This window comes from Centroberyx gerrardi, chromosome 21 (genome assembly GCF_048128805.1).
Source record: "Centroberyx gerrardi isolate f3 chromosome 21, fCenGer3.hap1.cur.20231027, whole genome shotgun sequence".
Taxonomy (NCBI): Eukaryota; Metazoa; Chordata; class Actinopteri; order Beryciformes; family Berycidae; genus Centroberyx; species Centroberyx gerrardi.
This window is the reverse complement of record NC_136017.1, coordinates 10,997,315-11,008,294: the sequence shown is the minus strand read 5'-3', so window position 1 is coordinate 11,008,294 and position 10,980 is coordinate 10,997,315. Positions and strand designations below refer to the sequence as shown.

At 42.5% G+C, this 10,980-nt stretch overlaps 3 protein-coding genes across 9 annotated transcripts in view; all 3 read left to right on the top strand.

The window, feature by feature from the left end:
* The first annotated feature begins 415 nt into the window (after positions 1-415).
* LOC139910572 (large ribosomal subunit protein eL31) lies at positions 416-3,084 on the top strand. Its single transcript, XM_071897884.1, has 5 exons — positions 416-452; positions 1,014-1,117; positions 1,701-1,826; positions 2,811-2,923; positions 3,014-3,084. Exons 2-5 carry the CDS (start codon positions 1,014-1,016, stop codon positions 3,043-3,045), a joined length of 375 nt encoding a protein of 124 aa, XP_071753985.1. The 5' UTR covers positions 416-452; the 3' UTR covers positions 3,046-3,084.
* Positions 3,085-3,834: 750 nt separating this feature from the next.
* chst10 (carbohydrate sulfotransferase 10) lies at positions 3,835-7,967 on the top strand. 2 transcript variants are annotated; one of them, XM_071897887.2, is made up of 6 exons: positions 3,835-3,948; positions 4,545-4,682; positions 4,786-4,895; positions 5,040-5,265; positions 5,758-5,863; positions 6,028-7,967. In XM_071897887.2, the coding sequence occupies exons 2-6, from the start codon at positions 4,577-4,579 to the stop codon at positions 6,578-6,580; spliced, it is 1,101 nt and encodes a 366-aa protein (XP_071753988.1). In that variant the 5' UTR covers positions 3,835-3,948; positions 4,545-4,576; the 3' UTR covers positions 6,581-7,967. The 2 variants fall into 2 exon arrangements, with proteins under 2 accessions (XP_071753988.1, XP_071753986.1); XM_071897885.2 differs by having other exon boundaries at positions 3,839-4,682.
* Positions 7,968-10,389: 2,422 nt separating this feature from the next.
* Positions 10,390-10,980, top strand: part of LOC139910574 (mitogen-activated protein kinase kinase kinase kinase 4-like) — a 43,469-nt gene continuing 42,878 nt past the window's right edge. For all 6 annotated transcript variants that reach the window (XM_078291202.1, XM_071897893.2, XM_071897892.2 and 3 more), the window contains exon 1: positions 10,390-10,640. In XM_078291202.1, coding sequence (XP_078147328.1) covers positions 10,584-10,640 — 57 coding nt within the window. In that variant the 5' untranslated portion in view covers positions 10,390-10,583. The remainder of the gene's footprint in view (positions 10,641-10,980) is intronic.

The window sequence follows — 10,980 nt, the reverse complement described above, 5'->3', positions numbered from 1 at the left end:
ATAATTTTGGATTTGAACACAACAGTGAAGAAAATGTACATGATTATGAGGAGAAAGGGAGAACCCAAGGAGGGTTTATATTATCGGAGAACCTAGGTACAGTATTAGCCTATGTGCAAAGATTCTTCACGGAATTGGTATGACCTGATCTGTATGTGGTTGGAAAACGGTATAAAAATTATCCAGAGAGTCCATTCAAACTCGAATTTATGAGATGTTAATCATGTTAATAAATGCCTCAATCTTGTCTACAACTGGTTCAAAACAGTAGTGAGCAAAGCGAAGCAAAAACACTTGCCGACAGTGCTTTAAGTCCTAGGAGTTTCACTTTAGGAACCATCAGATGTCCATTTGTTCTTGGCGGACAATATAAAAAACGGACTGGTATCCTTTACCCACAATTCTCAGCAGCAAATTCTTCCTTCCAACTTCCGCTTCATCCGCAAGCCGAAGTGAGTTATTTTCTGGAGAATATATTTTCTCAATCTAACACCATCCTGCAGTATTAATGCAGTAAATGAGTACATATTTCGTATAGATACAAACATCAGTGTTGTATTATTACTCGTATGAGGTTTTTGAAGTGGTTGAACATTTCCGAAGGTTACTAAAATCAGCGAACGGTTACGGTTAGATTTACTCAGCCTGAATGACTCCAGGCAGCAGACTACTTTATAGTCTTGTGCTCATTCTCTTAAGAAAGCTGTACTCTAAATGCTGGTGATAGTGTTTCTGATAGGTGTTAGCATTGGTCTGCCTTGCCGAGTGCATTTTTGTACTGTTTATGTTAGCTAGTACCCAACAGGTTAGTTGTAATAGTAATTGGTCAACACCGCTTCTAGCTAGGGATTGCTATGTACTTTGTAAAGTGTCAGGTTATAGCTGCAATACGTCTTGTTTTCTGTTTAAAAAATGGCTAAACTAATGTGCTAGCTTTCACCAGTCGGTCCGTGCAGCGGGATTTCACACTTTGGCATCAGCCTCTGTACTCATCAGTATTTACGTGTTTCTAGATGGCCCCAACTAAGAAAGGAGAGAAGAAGAAGGGGCGATCAGCCATCAACGAGGTGGTGACCAGGGAGTACACCATCAACATCCACAAGCGCATCCATGGAGTGTGAGTACTGCATGTAAACAAGACGCTCTGGAAAGCCCAGTAATACTGCCTGATCCGTCTAATACACAACTGTGTTCTTATGTCAAGTGTCCATAAACTGCAACTTCGCTATTGGAGCCAAAACTCTGTCATATCGCAGACAAACCTCGTACCATGCAAGATAAGATAGTACTGCTTGTTATTAATGACAAACTGAAGTGCACAGTAAATTGTTTTGCGACATGATTGTAGTTTGAATTTGTTTCCTTAGTTTAAGTATCCCATATCCTTCACCTTCACGCTGATGTTTAAGTGGCGTTTGTTCTTTGAAATATACATAATCTTGATTTGATCACAAGTAGTCTTACATTTGACTTGCCACTGGTAAACACAATGTCAAGAGTGACTCTGGCGAGGGACAAAGGAAAATAAGGAAACAAACTTTGAAGCTTGCACAGTAATTTAGAAGAACATTCAGCATGATATGGACAAAATGTTGCATTTTTGTTCCTCTGTCAGATATTGCACTTGTGACGTGACTTGCATTAGCATATCTTTAACTCACTGATCCTGATGCATGAACTGTGCTGTGGGCTTCTTGCAGGGGTTTCAAGAGGAGAGCCCCACGCGCCATCAATGAGATCCGCAAGTTCGCCGTGAAAGAGATGGGAACCCCTGACGTCCGCATCGACACTCGCCTCAACAAGGCAGTGTGGAGCAAGGGTGTCAGGTGAGGAGATCAGCTGCTAAACACTCTATCTTCGTAGAAGTACAAGGTCGACTCCACAAAGAAATGCTTTCTGTAAGATCAAGCCTGAGAAGTCACTATGCTGGAAGTTGATCTCAGGGGCAAACTACTCAACAGATGTTGAATGCTCATTGCATGCTGTGCTGTGATGAATGATGGATGAACACTTAGGATGACTGAAAGATGCATGATTCAGCAACACATACGGTTTGCTCAGTGAGGCTATATGTGTGCAAAGAAGTAGCTTTCTTGAGGAATCTGAGGGAGTTTAAGCTCAACGTTCTTCCCTTTTGATTGGTTGCTTTCTGACCTTTCTCATTGACTTCTGTCAGAGCTGTAGAGGCATGAGGAAAAGATTTCAACTATTGCATTACAGCCTGTATGTTCTAGGTGCAGTGGGTTTTCAACCATTTCTGATCTCTTTGGTCCGCACCAAATCATTCTCTCCAGTGTCACAAAGCCGTAAACAGAAATGCTTGTGAATGCCCAAAATACAGTTAAATGTGTCAACCTGAAATACATCGTGATCTATAACAATATTGATTGAATTGTAATAGATAAATATCTACACTTAACAAAAATATAAATGCAACATGCAACAATTTCCAAGATTTTACTTGGTTACAGAAATTCTGGGCAAAGGAGAAATACTCACTAACAAGGATGTAAACAAAGTTGTGCACAAGATTTCAGAGAAATAAGCTTTTTATGGAAAATTAATGGGATATTTTAACTTATGAAACATGGAACCAAAACTTTACATGTTGCATTCATATTTTTATTCAGTATATTTTTTTATCCAGATTTTTTACACTTTTGAACCAAAATGTTTTGACACTTAATTCCACACAAACTCCAAGGTACATCCCTGTGCTATGGCTTGTGGCAACAAACCACACATGTTTTGTTTCTGTAACTCAGACTGGATTGAGTACAGTTGGTAACTGTCTCTTGTTTGCTGTGCAGGAACGTGCCGTACAGGATACGCGTGCGCCTGTCCAGGAAGCGTAACGAGGACGAGGACTCCCCTAACAAACTGTACACCCTGGTCACGTATGTTCCTGTCACAACATGCAAAGGTGAATATGCAGCAGACATTTTACCATTCAACTATTACTGAAGCAATAAAGAGATTTTATTTAATATTATTTTTCCCTTTTCCCCAACAGGACTACAGACAGTCAATGTGGATGAAAACTAAATTTGTCTTCTCTGCAAGTGGAATAAATGTATAAAAGGAGCTCTTGTCTCGTGTCTTTATTTCTCACAGTTTTTGCACCCAACCAAAGGTTTAATTGGTGATGTTTCTTAGATTCAGGATTTACCATTATAATGTGTGTTGTATAGGTGAGCAGCATTCATGGAAATCCTGTCTTCTTTCCCTACTAACAATGTGATAAAAGGAATTCTGTGTCCTCTAACCAGAATGGTTTAAACTAGGGCTGCATGTGTATTTCTCCACTGCTATTACATCCCACAATGAATAGCATCATGTGTCAGTGAGGCAGACGATGTTCCTGTCAGCAAGGGGAGATTATGTTTCTGTCTGTAGTACACTCTGTTCAGCAGCGATAGTCCTGTCTTTGGCACTTTGCTTACAACTGGTATGTGTGGCATCTTCATTGTAACTCAGGGCAATAATGTTTTTCTAGTTCAAACGGGGTGCTAGTAAAGCCACGATGCAGTATTTTTCAGGCCATGGTAACATTCGGCTGTATTTTGTAATTGGCAGTGGACAATTTACATGTACAATTTAGTCATATAGTTGATGCTCTTATCCAGAGTGAATGGATAATGGGACGGTCTCTAACCAGGCCGCCCAGTTTACCTTTCAATTCTGATGATCACGGTTACATTACTGGGATACCTACCTACATATAATCTTTCATGCACATTGTTTGCGAGCTGCAAACTGCAAACGTGTGCGTTGTCACGACACAACCGCTAGGCGGCGACAGTGGTTTGTTTTGTAGCACATTAGCAGCGTGATGCTATGAGGAACGTAAAGGGACGCAGGCTACAAGCTACAATCATGGCATTATCATTATCAAGCATTTTACCTAGAGATTATGCAGCTATGAAGTAGCTATAGCTAAACAAGAAGGTAAGCTACAAGACTGCTCCACTGCTCTGCCAGCTTTGATATATTGAATCAGCTCGCTGAGACAGAGCGTAACTTGGCTAAAGTTGGCTAACTTGCATCATGTCTGGTCAACGTCAGGGACAGGTGTGGCTAGCTAAGCTAATATGATGTTTGGAAAACAGCAGGCTGACCAGCTAGCTTACATGCCATTAGTTAGATATTAGCTCTTTGACTAGCTTGACAGTCGTTGCTACCCATGTCGGACAAACTGAAAGCATTCTTGGCAACGCTATCTAGTATAATGTTAATTCAATACTATAACAGACCATCCTTTAGCTATACATCGTACGCAGCCACTAACGTTAACTTACACTTGTACAGCTTTACAGTAGCCTTTAGCTAGCTTATGTGACGCTAACATTAGCTAATTTGGTTCGTTATAACACCAAACACCCATCTTAGCCACACAGCCAACACACGGCAGAATAGATCTAACGTTAGGCTAACTTTGCAAGCCGGCTAACTAATAACCCTAAGCCTGCTGTCCAAGTCGGACAGATGCTGTTTTTGTTAGCCAGTGGCTGTAGCTAGCACCAGTTAGCCATCTGTGTGTCTAGGTGGGAGCGCCTGGTGGTTCAATGGCCGAGTGATGTCTAAAACTATGCGGCACCACTGGCTGCTCCTCGGGGCTTGCGGCTGGGTGCTGCTCATCCTCATGTTTGCCAGCAAATTCATCAACTTCAGAGCTGCAGACGGTAAGCTGGTAGACTTTACTTTAGCTGTTCTTCATGATGATGACTGTAGGTAACTGCTGGAGGGGAAATTTGATTATTCCACTGTAATATGTATGTTCTTCAGACTATGGAGAGAGGACTGGTGGACAGAGCTGGACGGAGCCAGGCACCAAGGTGGTTCAGTCCATTCCTGTGTCCAACCCAGAAAAACCAGCTCCAAAGCCATCAGATCTGGTAATAAATACAGATCGTCACAAATCTGACACTATCACTGGGCTTGGTTTGACAGAAAATAGATCAGTTTTTCTCTGCTACAGCTTTATGTCATATTGGACATCAGGCAGTCTGTAACATTAGGGTTGTATGTGTGTGTCTCAGCCCTCAGTTGTCCCCTCGGTGGCAGACTGGCAGTCGGTGGTGGAGAAGCGAATCGAGTTGCTCTCAGCTGTGTGTAAGAACAACACCCTCAGGAATCTCACTCACGTCTCCATCAGCAAATTCGTCCTGGACCGCATCTTCGTCTGCGACAAACACAAGATCTTGTTCTGCCAGACGCCTAAAGTGGGCAACACACAATGGAAAAAGGTCCTCATTGTGCTCAATGGTGAGTGTGGGCTGGATGGAGGTAGTAACACAGAGGATGATTAGCGTAATGATGATGAGGCATGGCTGACCAACTCCAACTGTGACCTTGTATATTTACTGCAGTGCTTCACTCAGTTACAATGCTCCTATTCAACCCTCTGCTATTACACTACATTAATCAAAATGTATCTTTGTGATTGTTTTTTGTTTTGTTTGGCCATGTAATATCTTTGCCCACATTATAAACTTCATGAAGGTAAACTAAAGCTAAACCAATGTTTGTGGCTAATTTTAAGAAAACACTTTGGTCCTATATAACTAAATGTAAGCACTCGCAGCATTGTAAGGCATCTTGAATAAAAGGGTTCATCAAATGGCATGTTATTTCACATCATACTGTTAAGCTGGCAGGAATGTCACATGGTATTTGATGGTATTTGAGCTTCCCTTTAAGATTCATGACCTGGGCTCCTACTCTGACGTCTTCCTGTTGTGTTATCGTCTGTGTCAGGAGCGTTCTCCACAGTGGAGGAGATCCCAGAGAACCTGGTTCATGACCACGAGAAGAACGGCCTGCCCCGCCTCTCGTCGCTCACTCCGCAGGAAATCACAGAAAGGTTAGTTTCGGGTTAATGTGATAAATGTCACCACGTCTGGGCCAGATGGCAGGATACCTCAGTGGTTAGTGAGGTCGTCCCCCAAACGAAGGGGCCTATAAATGTTTTCACCCTTCACAGCTGCTGTAGTCCTACTCATGAACCCTTGCTGTGTCCCTGAACAGATTAAGCACGTACTTTAAGTTCTTCATCGTGAGAGACCCCTTCGAGCGCCTGATCTCTGCCTTCAAGGACAAGTTTGTGAAGAACCCGCGCTTCGAGCCTTGGTACAAGCACGACATCGCTCCGGCCATCATCCGTAAGTACCGCAAGAGCCACCGCGACAGCGAGCACGCCGGCTCCGGCCTGCGCTTCGAGGACTTCATCCGTTACCTGGGCGATGCTGAAGGGCGTCGGCGTATGGACCGGCAGTTCGGTGAGCACATCATCCACTGGGTGACTTACGCCGAGCTGTGTGCGCCGTGCGAAATCCACTACAGCCTGGTGGGCCACCACGAGACTCTGGAGCAGGACGCCCCGCACATCCTCAAAGCGGCGGGCATCGACCAGCTGGTGTCCTACCCGGCCATCCCGCCGGGCATCACCCGCTACAACAGGACCAAGGTGGAGCACTACTTCTCAGGCATCAGCAAGCGGGACGTCAGGCGGCTCTACGCCCGTTACCAGGGCGACTTCCACCTCTTTGGCTACCCAAGCCCAGACTTTCTACTGAACTAAATGACGAACGCTGACTAAAAGACATTTTTTCATATCGGATCTCTCTAACATGCATCTTAGTCAGTGTTTGGTTTACTGAGACGAAGGTGTATCGTAGCTGACTGTGCCATAGAACAGTGAACACTACAAGTTTCCAACCAGGCAGACGTACAAGGCCGGTATGCAGTAGTTATGCACTGTAACCTCTTTACTGTTTAGCCTCCTGTGTTGGAGTAACTGACTGATTGTGGCTGTGTTGCCGGTATTGGCGATGACTGACAAAGTGCTGCATAATATTCTTATTTAACAATGCGTTACTATTAAGGTATTTTTACTGGGTGTGGGTGGGGGTTATTTTAACATGTAGTGATAGAATACAGTGAGGAGAGGCAGCAAATGGAAGGATTTGAACATATACAGCTGTAGTATTTGTGTCTGAGGCAGATTGTTGAAAACAAGGAGTAAGTCAGCAGAATAAGCTGTAAAGAGACTGTAGAGGTTAAGTGGGGAATAAAAACTCTCGCTCATGTTGTATGTTTATGCTTGAATTGTCCTTGTATGGCAGAGAGGTGAACTCTGCAGCGGATACAGGCCTGTTACCCTGTAATGTAGCTACTATATTGCACTGTATGGATCATTGGCTCCAATGTACCGTCCTGTCGGAGAAAGCTATGGACAATGCCATGCGTTTTGACACGTTGTGTCTTTTCTGTTCTTCTCGCCAGCAGGCTAGAGGCAGGTGAAGACAATCTCTATCAGGGCTGCCAAAGCTTTTTGACAAGGAGGGTCAAGAGCAAGAACATAATGTGGATGGAGGGCAAAATGAGATTGGACATTGATATTTCAATTGATATTTCAATGAGATGTAACAAGTAAGCATTAGCTTTTTAGACTGTCCTTGCTTATTATAAGGCATTTAAATATCTTGTAAGAAGCAAAATCATTCCTCAGATGAAATTGCATCAAAATAGTCAAAACAGAATGTCTTGTCACTCTCTGAAAAGGGCCAAGAGGAGTATGGGCAGCCCTGATCTATATTGTAGCTGTTGTACTAGAGGTTCTGCCTCTCGGCTAAAATGGACAAAAGGTAGAAACTTCTGTCTCCTCGGTTTGTTGGACTGTAAACAGTGCAGGTACGTTGAAGGAGCTTAGCACTGAACTTGAAGGATCCTGTTTTTATCCTCATTATCAGAAACGTACTGTGTAAATGTTCTTAACATGACTTGTAACCCCAACATGTTTGTATAACATGTTTATATTTATAATATGGAACATTAACCTGCTGACTCGTCAGACAAACAGTGGCTGGACTGTGAGACAGTGCTGCTGCCCAGTGACCTTTTGGACAGGCGCTCAGAATACAAGGACAGCGCTAGCAAGTAATAAAGTTCTATGTAAAACAAATGCACTCTTCTGTTTGTTGCGTATTTGTTTATTGCTTTCTTGATCATCTGAATCCCTTTAACCTTTTTTCTTGCCTAGTAGAAAGCTTTGTAATGTTTGAAAGGGTTTGATGGCTTTCCAAATCAATGGTAATGTGTGTGTATATATATATAAACAAATTAGTGGGCTCTAACCACACAAAGGCCCACCTGTAATAAGGAAATGAGCTGTTCTGAAGGATGGTATAATATCACAATTTTGGCTGTGACCCCCCTTTAACACACAAGCTACTGCAATAACATCAAACATCCACAGGGTGGCAGTGAAACATTTAAAATTTGACTAGCTGGTGTAACAAAGTGCAATCCTTGTTTAACCCTTGGATTATAAGGTCACCATTGATGATTGTTGAACTGACATTTGAAACACAGGAATATAGGCAAATCCCTGACTTCATCACCATAAGCAAACACCAAACATTTAAAGTAAGCAGAGAATGGAACAGGATTTACATCATTAATGTCAGTGTCTGAATGTGTTTAAGTGGCTTTACAGTTCTTACTGGGTTGAAGTGTCAGTTAAGTGTCTGAAGTATTACATTAAGTGTCCTAAGTTAAGACCTTGTGTGTGTGTGTGTGTGTGTGTGTGTGTGTGTGTGTGTCTCCACAACACTGCTGGGTTACTTCTCTCATCCTGTCTGACTGGTTTATCCTGCTCTGTCGTGTCAATGTTGAGTTGAGGTTTGTTTAACAGATAACAGATTACCTTTGTCTGTTTGGCATTTCGGAGTCATGATAAATAACTGACACTGAAGGGATTTCAGGGATGTCATTTTTTCTTGGCTGTGGGCTTGTTTATGTACACATCTCAGATTCAGATATTGCTTCTTATTTTGGTATGAGTAGGAAGCAGTCTGGGATATAAATACTGGGGAGTAGCAATGTCAATAAAACCCCTGTTTTTATGTAAATTAGACAAGTCTGATACTGCTTATTCTACTGAATATGGTGAGTCTATGTCTGAAAACATGCCTAAATTATTTCACAAATAAAGAAGTGAGTTTACCCTCCACTACATTGTTACTGGGGCACTGGCACTGACACAGGCACTGACCCAATATATGATATAGCAAGGAGGCACTGTCAACTGGAAATGATGGAGAACAGGGGTGCACACTACAGACAGGGGCCCTGCAAAATAATGTTAATTTACCTTAAAAAACACCACTGACAAAACACGAATTCCTAATTTCCCCTTTTTTCATGTCAAGGACCACATTAGACCTCAGACCTCCAGATTTTTTTTGTAATTAATGATTTATTCCTGAATACTGTCTGAAAACTGTCTCTACCGTAACAGTGGAGATGCTGAAACCTCTGATCATAATAGTCATTATTATACATTCTTTATTAGGCTAACTTTAAGGGAATGAAGTCATGCTGAAATTAAATTATTCTTCATCTTTCTGGGGGACTCTCTGGCACACCGTTAGAGTCTCCTGCCGGTCCCTGGACCCCACTTTGGGAACCACTGCACTAGCATGCACAGCCTCCCTCCTGAGATTGCTCACTTGCCACACCCATGATTACCAATATTGACAGTGATGTCTCACATGCGCATGTCCACAAGGATGCTGTGATGGGGGGTCCGCGCAGCTCTGTGCATATTTATCTCTTTGCTGGGCTATTATTTGCTTGAATCGTTTATATCCTTCCATGCAGACTGTATAAATAAGTGTCTAGGTGAGTCAGTGAGGAATAGTGTTGTATCTATCATCTCAGTATCCATGCTTGATGTGTTGAGGCCCAGCCCTTTTCTTTCTGTGAATTAGCCGACCGGCTTCCTGTGTTTGTGCAGTTCTCAACCCCAGCTGCGTGAAGCTTAACAGAGACAGACAGGATAAGACCGGATATTGGGCGGTTTAGCCTTCAAAATAAAATGTAAGTGAAATAGAAAAATTAGATATTGGGTGTACAGAACAACAAAAATCGTATCAAATAACGCGGTGAAATCATTACATTAAATATGAAGTGAAACTCAATCTGTAAAAGTCTGGTATACGTTTTGTGTTTCAGTCTTTGAGAATTTATGTGAGAATATATGCATTGCAATTTACAATTTAAGCATTTTAGCTGTTCTTCTCTAAAGTACTTTGACAGGACACAGCTGTTATGGGGAGGGAACCTGGGACCCTCCGATTACAGGACGGTCAGTAGGCCACCCGGATCTTGCATAGGCCTTTATGATTATAAATATAAACAGCTTATATTTGAAAACATAAAAACATTGAATTTACCACATATTCCTCCTTGACCGCATTCTTAATTTTACCTTAGTGGGTTGTATTCAAAAACGTTGCATTATGTTAGGCTTTTATGTTGAAAGTCATAACCGGAAGTCTTATTTTTATTGTGGCTAGCTTGACACTGCACACAAGCTGAGAGAGAGGGAGAGCGAACAGGGAGCCTGCTGCCACCTCAACATGGAGTAGCGAGATCCCAGTATTCACGGCTAAGGAGCGGATCCCACAAAGAGGAATACGCGGCGGCCTCTCTTTATTTATCCCCCGAAGTCTCCGCAAATGATACAGCAGCAAACATCGTCAGCAAACGCGAAGGAAAGATCGGCTTTTATTTGAAAGATGGCGAACGACTCTCCGGCTAAAAGTCTGGTAGACATAGACTTGGCTTCATTGCGGGTGAGTGCTGCCGGACCGAGGCTGTCTCTTTTTGTTGTTTTGAAAATAGCATTTATTTCTTCCAGCTCGATAAAACGCATGTCCTTCAACCTGACTAATATGACCAAGTTTTAACCTCTTCCCCGAGGTTCCCCCCCTTGTTATAACACAAGTATTGAAAATGACCGTTGAGCCATAGCGAGGTGTTGCCAGTGTCTGGTTTTCCTTTGTTCGAGATGCATTTGGCATGTAGGGTAGATCAGGGCGCAACAGCTGGCTCAAAGTGGACATTGTTTTTTAAAAGAAATATATTAACATTGCTTTTTAAGTTCACTGAAAACTAAACCGTCTTTGTGTCTTT